The sequence below is a fragment of the Cydia pomonella genome, chromosome 7, assembly GCF_033807575.1.
Source record: "Cydia pomonella isolate Wapato2018A chromosome 7, ilCydPomo1, whole genome shotgun sequence".
NCBI lineage: Eukaryota > Metazoa > Arthropoda > Insecta > Lepidoptera > Tortricidae > Cydia > Cydia pomonella.
Genome location: NC_084709.1, coordinates 5,516,306 through 5,540,189, shown reverse-complemented (window position 1 = coordinate 5,540,189; position 23,884 = coordinate 5,516,306). Strand labels below are relative to the sequence as shown.

The 23,884-nt window shown below is 34.9% G+C and overlaps 1 protein-coding gene across 1 annotated transcript in view; it reads right to left on the bottom strand.

The window, feature by feature from the left end:
- Window positions 1–11,902, bottom strand: part of LOC133519649 (uncharacterized) — a gene marked incomplete at its 5' end in the record, with an annotated part of 231,207 nt that extends 219,305 nt beyond the window's left edge. The window contains one exon of the mRNA XM_061853696.1: window positions 11,690–11,902. Within this exon, the coding sequence (XP_061709680.1) occupies window positions 11,690–11,902 (213 nt within the window). The remainder of the gene's footprint in view (window positions 1–11,689) is intronic.
- Between the last annotated feature and the right edge of the window lie 11,982 nt (window positions 11,903–23,884).

Sequence of the window (23,884 nt, the reverse complement as noted above, 5' to 3'; positions counted from 1 at the left end):
TGGATGAATAGAGATATATAGAATAGAGAATAATAAAATGATTTTTAACCCGACGTTGAAGCACAAGGAAGACCAACTGACGTAAACAAATATAACCTCGAAGACAATTTGGAAAATTTCCTTCATGAATAGCTTAATGATATTATCAAAGAAATACGAGTTCAGAATAATAAAGTATTTTCTTATAATAAAGTTGTGATTCGCACGTACGTCGGAATAATGCGATGAAAAATAATCAGCTCGTAAAAGATTATGAGGTATTTTTGGAGCCAGTTTCTGAATTGAGCTCAGCTACGATAAAGTTTATTAAGATACTCTGCTGGCTCGTAGTTTAAAAGTATAAAACGTGTACTAGTTTATGAACGCTCGCATCTTGCCTGATTTGATTAGGGATTAAGGTTCCCTTAGCTGAACTAAATCCGATTCGGGTTTCTATCCAAAACTGTCATAGTTTCCGCTATCAAAAGGTTGCATGAAAGGTTATAATGTTAAGATTTGCAAATAGTTATGTTTCTTTTCTATTTTAACTCCCGATGCAAAAAGCCCCTCTGTTATAAGTTTGACCGCTTTATAATAGAAAAAAATATTTTGATAGCAAAATACATCTATTGAGCCTAACGGACGATTAAATCTGTGTCTCAAATAGTGTCGATTGACCGTCGAGTTGAGAGCGATTTCGTGTTGCCAGGGAAATAAGTCTATATATCTTCGACGTCAGCCGGGTCAAGGACCACGTATAATCAAAATCATTATTATAATTCTCGAAGAACGAGTATAAGTGATGCGATTGTCGAGTCTTTTTTTCCTCTTATTTAATATCATTCCTTGCTTATCCAGCAGAATTTATTTACCACGCTGTGGCGTAATTCCAGTAGTCAGGATTTCACGTTAAGTTTTGTTAAATGTCTTGTAATTTAAACTCTGATTAATACAGAGGCGTCGGAGGGAAGGTCGGGCTCGGGAAGATCCAGCATTATTTTAAAGCAGGTGTTCTAGCGGTGGTTCCTAGATATGTTTTAAAAAAATCGATTCATTGCGTTGGGGGAGATCTTATACATGTTTAATTTAATAACTGAGGTGAGCAATAAAGAGTATTTATGTTACGATACGAGTAAATTGCACTACGATTAAGTGGTAAAGTTGGTAAGTTGCGGCTGTAAACCGAAAGATGCGGCAAGAGAATGTAACAAGGTGAAACTACCGATGATCTGATCGAGATCGAAGAGATTTAGCTTGATCTCACAAATTTATATTCAATACATATTTAATAATCAACTTCAGAAGAAGACACGATTCAGCGGATGAGCTGGCCCGGAAAGGTTCCGAAAAACCGGCATATGGACCCGAGTCCATCATACTACCTCTATGAATTTCTTACATTACACAATCGGATAGACCAACATCACAGACCTAAAATACTGAAATGCACTGAACAGATGTAGGCAGATCAAAGAAGTTATATTTGGACTGAATTACAAATTCACAAGAATATTACTTAGGACACCTAGAGAGCGACTACAAAAAATAGAAGGATAGTTATAGGACATAACACAGTAAAAGACATATCTATAATATGGGTAATTAGCCCCATGTGTAGAGCTTGCATGAAAACAGAGAAAACAACAAAATACATTCTTCTGGACTGGAAACAGGTAGAAGTATGTAGCAACTAAGGCCCCCGGGTACACTAACGGAGGCAGTTAGCAACCGAAAATCTTTGCTAGATTTCGTAGAGGAGCTGGGGTGGTTAGAGGTAGCGCTAACTAGTTATTCACACAAAATAAGTAGGTACAATGTTTGTCGATTTCCGGAAAATGTCTATAAAAACTAATATCAATTTCCACATAGATAACACGACTTTTGACGACCGGTTTGGCCTAGTGGGTAGTGACCCTGCCTACGAAGCTGATGGTCTCGGGTTCAAATCCTGGTAAGGGCATTTATTCGTGTGATGAGCATGGATATTTGTTCCTGAGTCATGGGTGTTTTCTATGTATTTAAGGATTTATAAATATTTATATATTATATATATATATATATATCGTTGTCTAAGTACCCTCGACACAAGCCTTATTGAGCTTACTGTGGGACTTAGTCAATTTGTTTAATAATGACCTATAAAAAAACCGCGCATCTTAAGGATGACTCACGCTAGACCGGGCCGAGACCGGACCGGGACCGGGCCGGAGCGTCCAACACGTCACTTTCTATAATGGCTGATCGGTGATCCTGTGGTGCTTGCCATAGAAAACGAAGCGCCAGAAGCTCCGGCCCGGCCCCAACTCTGTCTAGCGTGAGTCATCCTTTATAGGTCGTGTCAACCACGATGACGCGCAGATTTATCAAATCTTCCAGGCACGTGTCTTTGTAAATGAAACCATCTATATTTATTTACGGTTGGTAAGATACACGCCAAATGTGGACTGTAAAAGTGGATACCTTTACAACCTCCATTGTCTGATGAACAAAAACGTGCTGTCAACTCGTGCTGTCTTTCAGGCCAATTCGAACGTAAACTGATATCCAAATGATGACGTTAAGCTATCGTGCATTTCATCGTTCTTGTTCGTACATTATTGGCGCTAGCAAGATGTAAGATATCTAAATGCCATCATTCAGATATTATTCTGGTGTCAGTATGGAATGGATTGGCCTGTTAGCCAAATAGAGAAACGTTTGATTTTAAGCATCACCTTCACTTGGAGTGAGGAAAAAAGGAATAATCATTCCGCTCCAGCACTCCATTATCAAGACGATCCTGACATCTGTTGGATAAATCAAATAGGTACCAGTAGAAGTAATACTAATCAAATAAGAGTTAAAAAAAAGGATAAAGAGTTGAACAAATGATCTTTATATATATATATATATATATAACTACTTAAAGGTAAAACTCATATAGCTAACACGCGGATTCAGGCTGCACCAGCGTAACAGCATACAGCATTGCGGAATAAAATGTCAAAAATCCAAGCATCAACACAGCTTGATATTTCTGAAAAAATTAAGTCTGCATTATTGCTATGTACTGTACGGACGCCTATAATTGTGGTGGAAGATGAACACTCGTTGTCGATTTCTGGGTTTATATATTTTTTTTTATCATTCAGCTAGATCACAGTCAACTACAATCATTGCCACCTTCGGACTTCCCGCCTGCAGACAGATTCATCTAGCAGGGCGATAATTCTAAATTCAAATACATAATCGTTGCCAGTTACCTACCAAAATACTGTGAAGGTTTCAAACCTTCACAGTACCATTACTACAGCGGTATTGCAGAAAATGTCAGAAAGGTCATTTTATCATTACATTTATATTAATTTTGACGTTTATTGCAGCATTACCGTGCGTACCAGCAGGATTGCGGTGCAATAATAACGCTGGTGCAATTGACATCTGATCGCCAAAGCATCCAACAGCAGCCATCAATAGCACAACAATATCAGTTACTGTTTACGCGTACTCCCGGTGAGATTTTTAGTGCGGGCCGTAAAGGGATTATAACAACGAGAACAATAAAACATGAAAAGTGCGTTAACGGCCTATATAACCTAGTTTACTGCCGTAGCTCAACCGAATCGAACGCTGACTCGGTTTGGAATCGGTTACGGTTAGTGTTTATTTATTTACTTTATCCACACACATATTATAAACCTTCTATGATGCCTTAAAATCCGTAAATAATGGCCAATATTAAGATACACTGGTTTCTTACAACAAATTTCTTATCTGTGAAAATATTGTAATTGCTACATCAAAATCGATTTGGTAATTACATTCAAATATCGAACATCTCTGAAAAAAAAGCAATTCGATTCGACCTCTATTCTACTTAATGTCAGTCGAGATGCCGTTTTGTTCGACATGAAATGTAAATTGCATACAATTTTGACAAATCTCGCATGTTATTTTGTATCGAATGATACGGAAACAGGTCCCCAACTCTAGTTTGTCACTGAATAAAATAAAAAAAACTACGAAAGCGTATATGCAAGAAAAAAGTTTTCATTTACCGCCATTTGACGTACAACATTATTTTTGTTGTTTTTAAAGTAACTATATCAAAAGTTTCGTTTAAAATGAGCGATAAGTAAAGATATTTCGGCGACACCGCCACATATCCGCGAGTTCCGCCAAGAGAGCAACGATGCCCCAATGTTGGCTGTAATTTGGGGTTAAACCCACACTTGTGTTTTAATGCCCTTCATTATGTAGCAACTATATAATTTTCTTATAATCGTCCACCATCATAGACAATCATTTAAGAAAAACCATCACGCTTTTTTCTGTTATTTAACTTTTTGTTAAAGACAAATTTAATTACCTACGATCATGGACAACCTATAACACTTCATTAACAAAAATAAAAACTTTTTAACCGTTATGTCAGCACTTCGATTATGAAGAAAATTCTTCAAAAGTAATCAGACTCCGATGACATTCAGTGTGTCACTTGTTATGGATAAAACAAAGAGGATGAACATAAATGTCGTAACTAAATTAAAACTTTTCTTTGAATAGTAAATAATAACTTTAATGTCACAACTAATAGTGGTACGAAACATTTGCTTATACTCGTAATGAATGCGCAGACTTGATTCTGCTCACGTCTCCTGAATCATTATATATATGCACCTTCGGTTGAATTTTTCGATTTTTGGTTATTATCAGAGTTAGTAGTGAATAACGAATTTCATACAAATTATTAAGAGCTCCTAACTCTAATAATAATTCAAACAAACGAAGGGGCATAGCTGTGGATAATTTAGTTCAAATTGCGTAGAAATATTTTCTATACTATTAATATATTCCATATAATATATACTCGTATAAGGAAAATGGGAACTACATGTGTATGGCGCTTCTCTATATGTCACGTGACATTATCCCCTTTGGTTTTGATTTAGCATACAGTACTGCTAATACTTCCCAAGTCTTTATTTACTACATATCTTCTTCAAAAACGTAAAAGAACAAAATTCAAATCTATGCACGTTTGAGCCAGTGAGTACATATTTCCTCTTGTTATCTTTAAACTTACGATATTTAGGTATCGATGTAGTCGATTTTTTCCATTTGAGATCGTTTTCAATGTTCACAAATTATAACGTCCCTTAAAGTTCCTTGTTACAAAATAAAGCATATGTGGTTTCCACTGTTTCCTGATAAAATAACATTTATTAAATCCAAATCGCTATAAACTTATTTTATAAAAACTATAAATTGTTGCAAAAGCCAAAACCAAACTAGCTATCACAACGAAAAACAAGAATAAAAATTTTACTCGGAAAATCTTATATAATTTTTATCCGGAACAACTTTAAAGCGATGTGAACTATAAAAGTTGGATTCATTAATAACTAGCGAAGTGGACGGTCAGTAGGAATGCTCCGCGATCGATTATTCATAGTTTCTCGGTTGAAGGAGCATGACTTGGCTTGTTTTTCTATAAAACACTAGATTTATGGATTTTAAAATGCAGTTTGACAGATTTTACTCTTAAAACAGCTTTTCTTACATTAGCCCCGTAAAGATAAGGTTGAACGAAAAAATATTTTCCGTCTTAGATTTGGATTTTTACATAATGCATATAAAAGTAAAATATAAAACCACGTAAATCATAATACAAAATACATATAAACACATTATAAAAACCACGACAAATAAGCTAACCTAACCATTTTTGCCTCAAATCAGTAAAAAGCAAAATCAAAGAAAATAATTACATGCAATTAAAGCTAATAAATCTACAAATGTAGAGCGCGTGTGATAGATGCCTTAAATTGCTAGAAACAAGTAATAAGTAGTAATTTGTTTAGATGCATATTAAACGATGTAGAAAATATGTTGGTTGTTGATGATAGGCATCATGTTTTTCAACAGACTTAAGAAACACTCTATTTTTCATTTCGAATACGAGGACATCAATTACATGACATGGACATGTTTTTTTTTTTAATTATGTATAACTTTTATAGCATTTCTTGAGGGTAATTACAATCAGCCATTTAGATAAAAGTATCATTAAAGATAAAGATATTTTATTATTCAAGTAGGCATATTACAATGCGCTTATGAACGTCAAATAAAGCTACACTGGCTCTAACCCTACACCTCTGACCCGAGAAGATTTGAATACCCCCTTAATTGTTTCTGGAATGGGGAGAAAATATCAGAATGTAAATCAAATCAAATTTCATTTGCTTATCGCAAAAAAAGAAAAAAGAAACGTATTTGGAAAGTAATATTTTCTAGTGCAGAAACGGCTCACTGTCTGCGCATTTTTTTCAGAACAACTGTGACCCTCCTTTAGAGCATGAGAAATGATATTTATATTAAAATATCCTACGGAAAAAAAAAAACATTTGGAATAGTTGCATACATACTCGTACCGGAAAGTATATAACAAGAATTTGTTTGATTTTAGTTCGAATATAATACTAGAAATATGATGTATCAGTTTAATCAAAAATATCAGCTACTGGTAAACTGGGGTGACGTTGAATCACGGAAAACATTGATCATCGATTTTACAACTACAATGATTTGGTTTCTGAAAGCGTTCACCATGTATATAGGTATGTTGCCAACCAAATTAATTATAACATTCTTAAACTTGCGTTCTAAAATCAACTCCCTATTTCTCAAAAATCGCTGATTAAGTACGTAACGGCTATTCTTAATACTGTTAAATGACATCGTCAATAATAATATATTTACGCGTAAATACATAATAAGCCCACAGATTTACACTCTACATTTCTTTCGAGTTAAGTCATTGTCCGCCGGCCTAGCCAAGCCCGTAACCAACCAAATCTTTCCTAATTAGAATATCAAGTTGAAGGCACACTTTCTATAATTAGGAAAGACTTTGTTGGTTACGATCATCGTTAGGCTAGCGGACAAACGGCCCGATTTGAAAGAAAATAATGGAATAGAATAATTTTTATTCGTAAACACAAAAAAGACATTAAATTACATGATATAACAAAAACAAAGAAAGTATAACGTGCCACGAAAAAGTATAAAGTAACAGACAAGAAGTAAACTACATAAAATAAGTAATATAGAGTGAACAAATTGAAAAATAGATAAATGAATTAAGAATAATAGAAAAATGAAAAATAATAGAAGGAGATACGATAACGAAAAGTTCTGGTTTAGATAAGTTATGAAAACTATCTATATTAGATATCGTTTGTATGTCGTATAATTGACAGAAGCAGCTCGATTCGGGCAACTAATGTCACTTTGACGTTAGAAATATTGTAGATAGATCTTATTGGGATCATATTGCGGAATCGATATAAACGTCAATTTTGACATGTCATTTAGTAATCGATCTTTTAAAGATCTTAAACGTGTCTTAATCATTCTTTGAATCGAGCTGAAAGATGATTTTACTTATTCTTAACCCGATCGAACGATATATTCTGAGCAGAGTGTATTCAGTGAGCTTGACAAGAGTTAAAACCCTATAGCTTTAGTTTATTCAATACATTTGCCTGGCGACGCGACGCGTGTATTTTGTTAAAGCGACACGGTATTTTCTTGAGCACTGCACACGATGTTCATTCTTGAATAAATGTCCATTGTTCACCAAACGTAATCAGTAGTCATAAACTACGTAAACGTTCAAGACAGTGAAGGAAACAAAATAGTAACCGCTTGTCAACTTATTTATATACTTAAACACATATATATATGCATATAATTATATCAAAGCTGTTTCATTGCAAAAAAAAAGCGGCCAAGTGCGAGTCGGACTCGCGCATGAAGGGTTCCGTACCATTTAAGACGTATTAAAAAAAAATCTACTTGCTAGATCATGTTCAACATTTTACCACTTTGGAAGTGTCTCTCGCGCAAACTATTCAGTTTAGAAAAAAAATATATTAGGAACCTAAATATCATTTTTGAAGACCTATCCATAGATATCCCACACGTATGGGTTTGATGAAAAAATTTTTTTTTTAATTTTATGACGTATTAAAAAAAAAACTACTCACTAGATCTTGTTCAAACTAATTTTCGGTGGAAGTTTGCATGGTAATGTATATCATATATTTTTTTTAGATTTTTTATTCTGTTATTTCAGAAGTTACAGGGGGGGGGGGACACACATTTTTTCACTTTGGAAGTGTCTCTCGCGCAAACTATTCAGTTTAGAAAAAAATGATATTAGAAACCTAAATATCATTTTTGAAGACCTATCCCTAGATACCCCACACGTATAGGTTTGATGAAAAAATTTTTTTTTTTTTATAATTTTATGACGTATTAAAAAAAAACTACTTACTAGATCTCGTTCAAACCAATTTTCGGTGGAAGTTTGCATGACAATGTCTATCACATATTTTTTTTAGTTTTTTCATTCTGTTATTTTAGAAGTTACGGGGGGGGACACACATTTTACCACTTTGGAAGGGTAATCAGTAGTCATAAACTACGTAAACGTTCAAGACAGTGAAGGAAACAAAATAGTAACCGCTTGTCAACTTATTTATATACTTAAACACATATATATATGCATATAATTATATCAAAGCTGTTTCATTGCAAAAAAAAAGCGGCCAAGTGCGAGTCGGACTCGCGCATGAAGGGTTCCGTACCATTTAAGACGTATTAAAAAAAAATCTACTTGCTAGATCTTGTTCAACATTTTACCACTTTGGACACACATTTTACCACTTTGGAAGTGTCTCTCGCGCAAACTATTCGGTTTAGAAAAAAATGATATTAGGAACCTAAATATCATTTTTGAAGACCTATCCATAGATACCCCACACATATGGGTTTGATGAAAAAAAAAAAAATTTTAAATTTTTTATGACGTATTAAAAAAAAACTACTTACTAGATCTCGTTCAAACCAATTTTCGGTGGAAGTTTGCATGACAATGTATATCATATATTTTTTTTAGTTTTTTCATTCTGTTATTTTAGAAGTTACGGGGGGGGGGGGACGGACACATTTTACCACTTTGGAAGGGTCTCTCGCGCAAACTATTCATTTTAGAAAAAATTATATTAGAAACCTCAATATCATTTTTGAAGACCTAACCATAGATACCCCACACGTATGGGTTTGATGAAAAAAGATTTTTCGAGTTTCAGTTCTAAGTATGGGGAACCCCCAAAATTTATTGTTTTTTAGGCTTCCGTAGTTTTCTATTTTTGTGTGAACATCTTAATGCGGTTCATAGAATACATCCACTTACTAAGTTTGAACAGTATAGCTCTTATAGTTTCGGAAAAAAGTGGCTGTGACATTATCGGACAGACAAACGGATATGACGAATCTATAAATGAATGTCTGAGGTTCAGCGAGATGATGGATATTCGTCCCTCTGTGTTATAAGTGTCACCTGTATTCTAATTAGTATTTTGATGTTTCATGTCAACTCTTTCCAATTATACATGTCTAGATTGTCTAGGTTCAATATGTAATTTCACAGTGCTTTAGTTTTAACTGTTATACTGTGTTAATTAAAATGAATAAATAAAATAAAATAAAATAAGGGTTCCGTTTTTTGCCATTTGGCTACGGAATCCTAAAAACGGCAAATTGCGTATCGGTCTCGCGTTCCAATGATGAAAAAAATCCGATTCACCTTGTTAACTTTTAAGATATACACGCCACTTTATTTAGATATTTTATTCAGATCGTGATTAAACTCATTGTTCGCTAGATTTAACTATTGTTATCTCAATCTTTGAAGTCCTTCCTTAAAGTTATTTCCTGAGCCTCTCCTACCTCTAATGAAAACAAAACACGTTTTAACTTGTTAAGATCTATGCCTCAAAGAACAAAGGCAAATTGAAGTCATTTGCCGTAATGATTAATTAAATCTTCAAGAGTTCCTCTTACAAGTTCAAAATATTTTTAACAAATTATTTTGAAACCTTTTTAGGGTTTTAGATATTCTCTTTATATAAGAAAAATATTAAATGTAATTTAAATTGTACGTACGTGTAATTTTTGTGGAGTCAATAAGGATAAGGAGTTTGGTAATGCTTGAGGTAAATATGCATGATTGAATAAGTTTGGGAACGTACACGTGTATGATATTAAAGAATTTATTTGTGTCGGTGGTGAGAAAAATGTGTAGTAGTGGAACGTGTAGACGTGTGTAAAGCGCCGTCCGCCGTCATTACACGTTGAGGGAAATGTGAAGTTTTTGGGACCAAAAATTTGATTTACTCTACCTATCAAGTTAAGTACCTACTACAGCCCCTGTATTGATCTAATATTCATGTTTATTATGTAATTCTATTTATTGACAGTAACAATATACATAATGGATATATACAGATGAATACTATAACTAGCTTATATATAAAATAGGCCCTTGAGGCATTGTACCAAGGATGCTGGCGGCATTTCCTCGTTGTATCGCAATACTGATACGTTGTGCGAGGAAGCCGCCAGCTCTTCGGTCACCAGTTACGTCAACCAGACGTTTCGCGATTTCTCCAAAAAACTTGTGCGCGCTGGGACCCCATGGACCCATCTTCATGTTTATTTATTTTCATTTCACCACACCAGCTGGTAAAGACCCTCTTGAGTGTTCAAAAACTGATGAGAAAGATTAATTCGATGCTGTTTTTGAGTAGTTTTTCATGTTAGCTGGTAGAATTTATCAATCAATAATCAATAACTATTATAAATTAATATATAATTATTAATATAAATTAATAATTGAAAAAACTTATCGTACAAAAGGCTGACTTAATGCCAAAAAGCATGCTTTACCAGTCAACCTGAAGGCTAAGCAGAGAAATTGTTAGCGGCGCTACTGCTACTAACCAAACATGTTAACAGTTGAAATTAACATCTATTCCGCTTGACTCAGATTGTTCATGAAATATCTAGTTGAGGAGTAATAACTCCTCTTTTGTTATACTCGTAAGTAAAAGATAGCCTTTAGGGATGACTCGTAAATCTGACTTATTTTTTTTTTGTCGACTATATTAAAATTCAGTCTCAAGCAGCCGAAACTTCAAGTAAAACTTAGTCAACCTGAATAACAGAGAGCTTACCGCAAACCACGTTCGACGTGTTGTCTCCCTGTCACACTTACGTACGCATTTACAAGCGCGACAGAGAGGTAACACGTGGAACGTGGTTCGCGGTAGGCCCTCAGGGTAGTGGAAACTATCTCATTCAATGGATTTTAAACGTGGCACCTGAGTTATGGTGATGGCTTTAGCTACGAATGCTGAAGACTCCGGTTCGAATGCGGCGTCAACCACGAGACATGCCTCAGTCCCTTCTTGAGAATTATATAACTACTTTTGTTTATGATTTGTCAGGTACTTTCTCATAAAAATAATCAGAATAATAAATCAAATAATTAAAATTGTCTATTTTGCACCAATTAAACTTATGCCTTAAAACTTTTTTTTTGCAAATATTATAGGACATTCTTACACAAATTCATTAAGCCCCACAGTGAGCCCAAGAAGGCTTGTGTTGTGGGTACTCAGACAACGATATATAAACACTTAAATACATAGAAAATACCCATGACTCAGGAACAAATATATGTGCTCATCAGACAAATAAATGCTCTTACCTCTTGCTTATTCGAACCAACGACCATCGGCTTCATAGGCAGGATCACTACCCACTAGGCTAGACCGCTCGTTAAACTTATTTTGAAGTATAAAGAAAAAATACTTACATCAACATCAATCCCCGGCTGAGGGAATATCCTCGTAAAAGGATACTCTTTAGGCAGATAGCTGAAGAATTCCTGCCTGCCCCGGTACCACTTCACACTGTAAAGGGTCTCGTTCCCCTCCAGCGTCCACTTGCAACCCAGCTGCACCTCGTCGCCGAGGCGGACGGCGGATGGTGCTATTAGTTGGACGTCTTTTAGGGCTTTTGTATCTGAAACAAGGAGATATATACATTTAGTTGATTTAGTGTAATAGTAGTATTACACTTTAGAGCAGTAAAAAAGTAAGCCTATGATGGATGACGCTGCCTGGAAGATATTTTTTTCGGTAGGGAACTTTACAGGAGGGAAAGTAGTTGACACTGTTAATATCACGCTGCCAAACAGACAGATAAGACCCCTTTATGGCGCTGGATAGCTTTAAAACTAACCAAGCTGTGCCCATATCATATTTCTGAATTACGTCAGTAATAATAAAAGCTACGTTTATTGAAAAGATTAGTGGAAATAAATGATATTTATTCGTATTTTTACAAATTTAGGCAATTATCTAAAATTAAGAAGATTGTGGTCAAATTCGTTGTAACTAATGCCATTTCAGGTTCAAACATCCGTAAGGCATTAAATATTGTCACGTCGTTATACGGTCACTCTCATTGCTTGCTTGCTTACATCGATAATAATTAAACGACTGTTGTATTGTTTTTCTATAAGTGATATAAGTCTTATCTTCAACGACATTTGTTCATAAACTTTGCGTGTTTTCAGATAAAATGAAAATAGTTCAAGCTTTGATGTCAACATGGTTTAACAGGCAACCGCAACCATTACATTCAACTGTTGCTTAATGAAACGGGTTTATATTTATCGCCCTGACCAATTTGTGGTTTTTCCAATTTGATTTTATTTCGACCGTAATTGTCATTGCTGCAACCCACCAATTCAAATATATTTTTTGAACAATTATTCAAAAATTAGTCTTCACCAAGGCACTTTACGAAAACTAGTTTTGACTTTTGACTGAGAAATCTTAGTTATGAATAGTTATCACCGAGGCCTTTTAACTAGGGAAAACGCGTTCTCACTAAAAACGGTAACAGTCATATCGATAAATTCTTGGGAAAGGCTCCACAAGGAACTTCCGAAAATTCAAGGACATTTGTTAGGTATGTTTATTAATATACCCCGGGGTTTTGTATGTAGAAATTATTTCGTGTATTTATAACTTTGTTTATTATAAAATAGTAACGAATCTACGAAAAAAAATAGGTGGTGAAGCTTACCCCAAATGTACTTAGAAATGTTACATAAGTTTCGGGTACTACCGTTTTTACTTAATTTTTGGTTAGTGTAAAATTATTCCCGCACCCAAAGCCCTGGGGTATGTTAATTAATTTTTACGATTATTTGTACCTCTCCTAAACGTTCAATTCTGCCCGTAATAGCCATTAGAAAAGTCATTAAATTGTTGATATTATTTTTGCATTTAAATTCAAAATTTTAACTAGATTTCCAATACCTGTTACTGCTGTTATGCATTGTGGGTGTGTTAAGCAAGTAACAAAAAGCATAATCGACTATTTAAATACTTCGATCGGTATTAGATTTCTTAAACATTTGGTTGGATATCCGCAGTCAATACTATTGCAAAATCTTTGAGATGAATGTGCACATAGAGGTTTGTGCAAAAAAAATCGTGTTACAAAATATCGTTAACCAATAGACAGTCAAGTTTAAAATAATGTTTAGTTATTAGTTATTCATTTTATAGCCAAATTTTTGATAAAATTCAAACGTTCAAAATAAGATTATATGCCTATGTAATTTTATTCCGTGATGTATCTATATTTTTTATATCGTCATATATTAGGCTTGTCCTTATATTAGGTCATAGTCGCCTAGTCTTACTAGGATGGCATATAGTCGAGAAATTGGGACCTGTTCCGCCGTGGCGAGGTGGCCTAAGGGTTCATAGCGTTAGCCCGGATAGCTAAAAACGCAAGTTTGAATTCGGCCTTCACCACTGGATGAATTCGTCACTTTTTTTTTAAATATATGACATCTATTTCAGTTCATTGCCGTAACAAGTTGATAAATCTGTATCAGGTAGTGTTAGTAGGAACTCGAGTCTATTAAGTCTAAATTGAAGAACTTGACTTGTTTTTACGACACTCAGAGCTAAAAAAACTTCTGAGTCTTTTTAGTCCCCAGTTAAATCCTTTATTGGGTATTGTTTAAACGCAACAAAAAAAAACTCGACTATCTCAATAAAGACTCAGTCAATCATTTTATAGGTTTTACCGAAACAACAGTAAAGGAAATAGGCGTTATAGTGTGATTTGTGTTAAGTACATGAATTAACAAAAACGACGCATTTTGAAATTATTTGTAAAAAAAATACAAGTTGTCCGAAAAGGACTCAAATTTTGTCTTAATTATAAGAGTCTGAAAAACTGAATCGAGTCTTAAAGCATAGGACTCAAAAGACTCGAGTCTTAACCAGAAATCATGTGATCATATTTGGCCTATTTATAACTGTGAAATCGTGAGTCTTACTCGCTACGAAAATCACTAAAATATGCGATGCGGTGCGAACTTTTATTATTAATGCTTTAATGTTGGTGCGATGAATGTTTTCTTTTATTGGGTAAATACGCATACAAAATAGAGCGGATTATTTTATTTGATTAAATTTTTGAGTAATATTGTTCTTTTTGGCTTTTCCGCTTTGAAAAAAAATTACACGTTATAATATCTTCTCTGCCCCCAACCCCCATCGTGATCATTCTTGATATGATATTTTTCTTACCCCCACCCCCCTCCTAAACGTAACATGAACTCTGGACGGCCTCCACCAGTCTCTGTCAGGTCATCTTGCTATCACTGCTTTAATTTAAAATTTAAAATAGTGGAGGTGAGTAGAATTGCTAACATCTGAATAACTCGATATCCGCATGTGCTCAAGTATTCATAATACAATTTGGCTGGTAATTATATACCTTCGTGTGTCATTAGCCGATCGTTTAACATGCGGGAACGGCGGCTGTGTCAATTACATTAAGGACAGTTTAATGCAATTGGGTTGTTGGATTCTGTATAATTATAATATTTAATAAAGAGGTAGCAAATGAGCAAGAAAACACATAGGTACAATAGTAAAGGTAAGGCCCCCCCAAAAAAAGCAGACCATAAGCCGTGGCAAAACCCTGAGACAATGATAGGAAGAAGAAAGAGGAGATGGAGATACTTTTTTCACTTCATTAAAAAAAACACACACACACACACATAAACGCAATAAGGTGCATTGAGATAATTTTTGAAGGCGGGGTAATTTTGAAAATGGCATGGTATTTCATACTTAAGCAACACTTACCCTTACTTATTATTTATTTAATCTTAACTGCACAATACATGAAGATACAAATAACGGACTTAATGCCTTAAGGTATTCTCTACCAGTCAACCACTGGATTAAACCCTTACAGTTGCTGCAGTTGAAAGTGCTTCTAATTTAATCAATGTAGGCCATTTCAAAATCATCCCGGTCTCGAAATTACCAAACTGCACCTTATTAAAAAAAACATGTTTTTCGTGTTTACATTAGTGCGGCTGCTTTACAGCTGTGAAAAAAAGTCGACAAATGATTTTAGTATTCGATATCAATATTATAAATTTTATTCAACTAAAATAGTCAAGAGCTATGCGCTAATTGACAGCCACTTAAACACGTGTAACAGTAACCGATCGGTTAACATGCAGCAATGGCGGCGGAGCGTAATATATTGCATTGAGGAGGGTTTAATGTAATTGTTGCCACGATCGGTACTGCGCCTGTAGGTAATAGTTAGTTTCCTGTTAATATTAATAATTTATTTCAAGATTTTACTTTTTGCTAAGTTTGAGGCTTGATTTTTGTTGAATATATTTTTACAAATTCGTTAAGATTTCATGCGTGTATGAGGGCCATTTTATTTTGAGTTGTTACACTTTTTTCTATTCAGATTCACGAGGTTTTTCGATCCTAATTGTGTTAAGTTTAAGTATGTTATCAAATTTTCAAGTTTTTGTTAGCAAAAAACTCCCAAAATATATATAAGTACGTACATTTCTAACACATTTATTAGATTATAAACTAAAATAGATGTCATATACTAGAGAAAAGTGACCAAGCTCTCCTGTGATGGGAGCGAAATTGGGATAGCCTTGGTCTAGGGCGTTAGCTACTTTAGCAGAAGACACCGGTTGTAATCCAGCCTCGGGCTATGGAAAACTTGGTTAATTTTTATATACTATAGAATAAACCTTCTGTTGCCATCTATTTAAGTTAATAATTTATATATAGTAGTGTCAAAATCATAATAAAAATATTTAGTTAATATTTACCCTGTAGTTTGTACTTTGACTTATGCTTACCACGAGTTTTTGTTCCTTCTGCATTGCAATAGCGCATCATTCTTGATACCCCATACTTATTTGAGTATTCGACTTTTTCTGATGCTGTTTTGATAATAAACATTTCTTGTGAAATTAATTTCATGAACGCTCGATATTGGTCTGGTCTGTCATTGCCTTTTAGTTCGTGAAGCTACCAGTCTTTGAAAACTCCCTTGTTGACAAGAAACGCTTGGCGATAATGTTCCCAAGGAGGCAACAACTAGACATTAATACGTACATACGAGCGTAGAACGTAGTGAATATATGCTCTTTAGAAGCTACCGTTGGCGCTAGTTGCATATGCAGCTGTAATGTTCAGCCAAGGTATGGTTGGACCGGATCGATACAGTGTTATGTGTACCTACGAAGCTTGATTTATATAAAGCCCGACCAGAAATGTATGATCATATTCAAGAGGGCACTGTTATTGTTGTGTATAGGGTGACAAATTCAATTTAGTATGAAAAAATTTGTTCCAATGAAATTTCTCAATATGGCGCGTGATCATATATTACTGGTAAGGCTTTAAATGATCCTTATATAATTTCGGCGTTATGTTGTATCTTCTTGCTGTGTAACTTTTTCCTATTTAACCATTTATTCACTTTATGTTTTATGATGTTTTTCTTCCCCTTGTCTGTTACTTTCCGTGGCTCTTTTCACTTGATGGTCGCATCGAAGATCAGCGTTGGAATCCACCAGCAACATGCTGAGATGAGGCTATTTCGTGGCACTTTATACTTTCTGTTTTTTTTTTTTATATTATGCAATTTGTCTCGTTGGTGTTCACGAATAAAAATAATTATATCCTATTGTAATAAAATAATTTGATTGGTTCCCTAAGTTACACTTACTAGATCACATATAAAGTACGTATAGGTTTTATATATAAATATATAAATGACGATAATAAACCAATATTCATAGACAGGGCTATTTATCTAACAGTCCTAGACAATTGAGTTGATTTGGCACGATGCTAAGACAAATATACGATTCGAAGGCTATCCTACGCAAATTCGCTTAAGCCGACTAAGTGGGCACTGTTATGATAATAAATACGACGAATACACAATTAAGAAGGGGCTTAAAGCAAGGAAATTAGAAGGTAAGATCTGGATGGATAAGATACAGCCGCGGAAAATTTGGGATGGAAGATATTTATACTTACTTATGCAGGGTAACGATAAACAAACTGCAAATAAATAAGTAATAAATTAGACATTTTATTGTGTTTTTATTTTCTGTTTTTTTTTGACGTTTCAAAGTTTTGGTTGGAGTCTGCCCTCACAAAATATAGTCTGGTTTACCACGACTGCCTTAACAAGGTCAAACTGACGTGCGAAGACGCCTAACGTCTGCATAATTTACTTTCTATATAATACATCTCGCTCGCGCTAATATGCGAGTACGTACGCGTTGCCTATCATGTGATTTTTTTCATGACAGTTACCCTTGTTCGTAACGTGTAAAAAATCAATAAACTACAATTGTGCGTAAAGCTGGCCATACACACTAGGGTAGGACTGCAGTTTTGCCAACTGCAAAGGTAAAACGTAGCGTATGCAGCATTGGACTGCACAGTTTTCAAACCAGCTTCCAGCCCGATTCGAAGAATGATTAAGACACGTTTAAGATCTAGGAAAGATCTTTAAAAGATCGATAACTAAACGACATATCAAAATTGACGTATATTTCGATTTCGCTGTGATCCCAATTAGATCTATCTACGATATTTCTAACGTAAAAGTGACATTGGTTGCCCGAATCGAGCTGCTTCTGTCAATTATACGACATACAACAGATATTTAAATGAGAACTTATCTAAACCAGAACTTATCATTATCGTATCTTATTCTTCTAATCGGGCTGTTCGATTGTACAGGCAAAACTGCGCAGACGTACCCTAGTATGTTTAGCCAGCTTTAGCGGCATTTTGAGCTACTGACTAATAGGGCACTGTTATGATAATAAATACGGAGAAATACACAGTTAAATTAAAAGCAACAAAGCTGTTCTGAAGCATTTCCTATAACTGCTTGTAAATAATTTGTAGGCTGTTTGTAAATTCATTTGAAAGCACTAGTATCGAAGCTATATGATATGGTGTGCGGTTAACAAAGTGGTGGGCTTACCCCGGCTTGGAATATTGGATTTACCGAACATATTTTATATACGAAATATCAATTTAAATTTATCAGGTAGCTCTTTGGTGAATGCAAATATTAGGAAACTGGACTAAACCCAATAGTGTAATAAAAATATTGTCTGAAAGTAATAAGTCGTTGGATTGGGTTGAATTTAAATGTAGATTAAAAGATTTGCTGCTCTGTAAAAGTATTTACAGTACATATGGTGCTACTTTACCGCACTAGTGTGAAAATTAGCATATTACGTTACTGTGTCAAACATTTAAAGGGCCATATGTACTGTAAAACGTTGTACGATACATGTGCGAATAGGTAATTCGCCACTCGTGTCGATTTAAAACACTCTCCTCGGTCGTGTTTTAATTTATCGCCACTCGTTTCGAATTTCCTATTTTTCGCACTTGTATCGTAATGTACTATTATAGACCCTAATTGGTGTCACGTGAGCTAGCGACGTTTAAGCCAAAATAACGAGCGAATAATCATCGGTTTTGATACGACGTTGACGATCGCTCAGGCTTACGCAATTGGTGCAAGCGGAATGCGCTAGAAACCGTACCATTAAACATCTCGCTTGTTCTATCCAGTGCGAGTGAGATACACTGTGAGTTGTGTCAAGGTCATATCATAAAAAAATTGGTATTAAATCGGAATCAGCCCCCAGTACCCGAACCATGAGTCACTGACAATGTCAAAACTAACATATACGCTATCGAGAACGTATTTTTTTTATCTCTCTTGCACTTATATGCGAGTACGAGCGAGATGCATAAAAACTAAGTTACGTTATCGATAGCGTTTATGTCAGTGCAATACTGTTGGTAGCCACACAGGCCCTAATCAAAACCGCGCGGATAAATGTGCTATTAGCCGAAATCACTAACAAATCCAATTTTCTAGCCACCAATTACAGTCTGTCATCGTAGCCAAAAGCTGCAGTTACATTTAATGTTTGACCAAGCCTGCAAGCCGCAAATCGCCACCACACAATTTGGGAGCTAGTTTATTTATTTAGGACATCACCCTAACTTTGAATGGAATTTGAGGTAAAAGTTGAAAATTAGTAACCACTGCACAGAATATTGCGATTGTTTTATAGTATATGTATTCAAATAGCTACACCTAAAATAAATTTAATAAAATGACCTAGGAAGTGCTATGAAGCCCACTCAGTAGTACCCTGCCTACGAATGAGGAGGTTCAAATCCTAGTACCTAAGTGCATTTTCACGCCTATTTCCTCGTATTTATATTTTACGGGCTACATAATTACATATACACTACTTGAGCTGAACAGTGAATAAGTAACCCGTAAGTGAGTATGTGTGCGTTCAAAATTGGCGGGCCTTTTATAAAAATACAGCCCTGTTTTAGCGACGCGACATACGCTATAAGTCCATGCGGTGTTCATGAATTCATTTAACAAAGACAACATAATATTATACAGTGTATATTTTTGATACAGCAAAATTAAACTAGACGTAGGTTTTAGTGCTAAAAAACGATTCCGAAAGATTGTCTAATTTAGTGATAACTCCCAGAGCATTCATTATAAAAAAAAAAAAAACCAGCGGCAATGTATTTCGTACATCATGGTCACTTGTAACAGTTGTGACGTCGCGTCATTAATGAGACGTTTTGAGTTAAAACAAAGTAGTGATACGTTGCTTGCTGAATTATTTTATATGGAAATATAAAAGTCGTCTGTTTTTTATAACCCCTCTGAAAGTGTGTTCATTAAAGCCTAAACTGACTACCCTTAGTATAATACATATTACAATATACTCATCGGATCCCTTTGTTTGGCATAATTATTGAAAGTCATAATGAAATGATAATCATTTATCATTAGTCAATCAAAACTCCGAAACCGTAAACTTTTCAAGAATTTCCTTAGGTTATCCCAAAGATAGGTTAGTTACGCGTTTCTGAGAAAAACCAAATTATGGCTAACGAAAATGCGGACAAACAATACATTATGACTTAAAACTTTATGGGAAACAATAGATAACCTATACTCGTACGTATCAAATTATTAACAAGTACTGTAAGGTTTAAGTATTTTATAAATTAGTTAGCGCAATACGAGTATGTACCTGCAGGAGAATAAACAAGCTTTAGTAACTACGTCGAGCTCCGAGCTGGCGGCACTCAATCAAAAAGTAATGTTACGCGAGCCCGCTTAGAATAATTGCGCAGCGCTTTAATTGCCAGCTTGATTAATTAGACTTACTTCAGATTACCTGCAAATTCTGCGTATTAACTGGTTTATTTAACATGCTTCACGCCTCGAAGCTGCAAGAGTGGATTATGTGCAGCCGTAGCGGTTACACCGTTATTTTAGACGTTTTTCATCATCTTTCGAACATAGTATAGATGTTTATTAACCTTAGGGTATGGCTACTTTTGTTGTTTGGATATTGATGTAGATAACATATAACGTTCTTAGATTACAAATAGGTATTATATGTTAGTGCAAATATATAGCGGCAAATAGTTAAGTTGTTTTTTCTAATTTCAAATTACCCACTCTAATATTCACTAATGGAAATAATTATTTCCGAAAGCCACGCCTGGTATTGTATACGATAGCTAGAAATTCCACATAATCCTGATTATACCGATTACTCGCAACATAATTATCAGGAAAATGTATATTTCGTCGAATAAAAGGTGTTAACTTTAGCGTGTACGTATAAAATTAATGAAATGAAATGTTTCACAGAGATTACCTGTATAAATCGTTCCTAAAATAGACGTTTATTTTCAATGTGTCTGGGTAAATCTGATGCGGGCAAATAATTGAATTATCATCAATTCAGCCAGCTAAACTCACGTGAGGGATAATTTTCACGAAAATGGGGAAATTGACACTGGAACTGGGTATTTCGACCGTTACATTATGACTCAACTAGTTACGGGATAATCGACACGGCTTTCGGCCGACAACGAATATTGACGGCAAACAGTCAAACAAAAATGGAATGATTGCAGAAATGAAATCATGTAACTCATAAAACTTCTCGCTCTGCATTTTCTATCGCATGTATAACGGGGAGTGCTCTGAGGAATTGTTCGAATTAATCCCTGCCGCTTCTTTTCGTTCTCGTCCTACGCGACAATATTTCCATCCTCACCACTTAGATGGTTGGCAGTCCTCAACTAAACCGTGGAATGAACTGTCATGTCGCCTGCGGTATTTCCGGACCGATACGACCTTCAAACCTTCAAGAAAAGAGCGTACTCCCATCTTAAATACCGACAACGCCCTTAAAACCCCTCTGGTGTTGCGGGTGTCCATGGGTGTCGGTAATCGCTTACCATCAGGTAATCCGTCTGTTTGTTTGCCCCCTAGTTATATCATCAAAAAAAAGAAAAATAACTATAGTTGCGTCAAAATGGCGTGTATTTTTTTTTCCAGGCCAATCGGAACGTGCTCCTGACATCAAGCTGATATTGGAATCATAGTTATCACTGTTATCAGTTAGCGATCTGTAAGTCAATGAATTTTCAATACCTACGGCTCAATTCGAACAATTCCTTTAAGATGTCACAGCGATATTATACCGATTTGTGTCAAAAGTGACGTTTTTGGTTAAAGAAATGTCACTCTTGACACTGACAGATAAGTCTCATATCGCTGTGGTATCTTATAATCATTGTTCGAATACGGCCGATAGTGTTGGTTAAGACTACTCGGTTTTCTCTCTCTCATATAATTAAGTCAAAATTCGTATTATTTTCAACTTGTCACAAACCCGAACCTTCTGTAAAGACTTTGAGACCTTTTCAGAGAAACCTTTTTTTACAAAAAATATTGTTTTATGCATTGTCTTTATGTTGAAATGCATTATAAAATCTGTGTATTAAAATTTTCATGGAAAATCATACAATAACGCCAAGTTTCTTAAGTACCTTAGACAAAAATAAACTGGTTATCATGAGGCGGGCCGTATGCTTGCCACCGACGTTGTATATAAAAAGAAATACACTTGCAAATCGTAATTTCTCGTAAATAAATAGCTTAGATACTTGAATTATTTAACTTAGGTCTACGTCCCCGTTTCCTCAAAAGCTAAGGATAGCAGAGAGGTAACGAGTTCCTGGCATCAGTTCACATAGGGATGTGTATGGAGCGCCTTACAAAGGACATAGCTTCGTTATGCGTTGTCCTGGAGGCCGATCCAGATTTTAAAATGTATTACGGTTTTGACACCATTTTGATACAACCTTAAATATCGCTCACACTGATTGGTGCAAGCGGAATCACCAAGACGATCGTCAAAGTCATGTCAAAACCAGTTCTAAATCTTACGATACAAGTTGTTAAGAGCAGAGAAAATCGTTTTCAAAAAAAATACAAAAAATTGACAAAATTCGGACAGGTTCCTTATCTTAAGTACACAGACAAGAGGTTAATTAAATATAATGAAAACACTTTTCTTTGCAACTTATCTTACTAAATACATCATTTAACAGCGTCTTTTGATTTTTTTAATAAATAAATAAAATAAAATAAATAGATCAAAAGTTAGCCTCCTGTTAAATATAAAAATAGGTACCTTACTTCCCAAGCACATACATACATAAAAAAATATAAAAATATGTTACCGAAGTAAGTAAAACATAATCAATATGTTATCATTTATATTAACCTAAGTCCAATTATTATACCAAATACAATAAATAAAACTATAACCAAAACACTCTAAACAAAATACAACATTAACGTTTCAACACGCATTTTTTATGTGGTGGAGTTAATTAAAAAGTTTTTGTATTAGTCGACATATTTAAGTTAAAAACACTGCTGATTTAGAAAAGCAGCTTGACAATTTATTTGGTTATGTGTAATTAAAAAAAATAATTAAAGAAATACAATTGTACAGTCGAATTCATATATATGTACACATTTCTCGAACTTAATCCATTGCAATAAGGTGAAAAAATGTATACATATTTATGAACTCGACGGTACTGTATCGTATGTTTTATTACGTAAATTTTACTCAAATCTCACTCAAATCCGCAACGTAGGATTCGTTGGGTGTATACAACCATAAATCAGCAACAGGCGTCCTTATTACACACAAACAAAAAAGAATGCTAAACTTCCAAATACATTTTACAAGACAACTACTCTATAAAAAAAATAAATGTCATAATAAAGACCATAATTCGACGCGATAGGCATAGTAAGCTTACAACCAAGCATACGTTTTAAATTGCTTCCCCACACGTCTTGGACATCAAAAACTTCACATAACAAAAAAGCCTTCATTGTTCACCAACACGACCGCCTAACAAAGGCTTGACTTAAACTTCCATTCATATTCGAAATTTCTAGAAAATAGTTGAGAAAAACTTCCAATTTGCCGACTATTCTATGTTGACCTGTGTGCTCTTTGACTTTGCTCTGTTTGAAGAAAAACTGCTATTTGGAGGATAGGTCAGTGTTGTTTTGGTCAGTTCCCCGGCTGCCCGGCCCAATGTTGTCACCGCTCAGACTTTGACAGTAAAATGTAAATTGAATCCCGTTTTTAAGTCGGCATGCGTGGATCGGTGTGCAACTAAACTTCAAACTCAATTTGGGTTTAGGTTTTTAAAACAGCGGA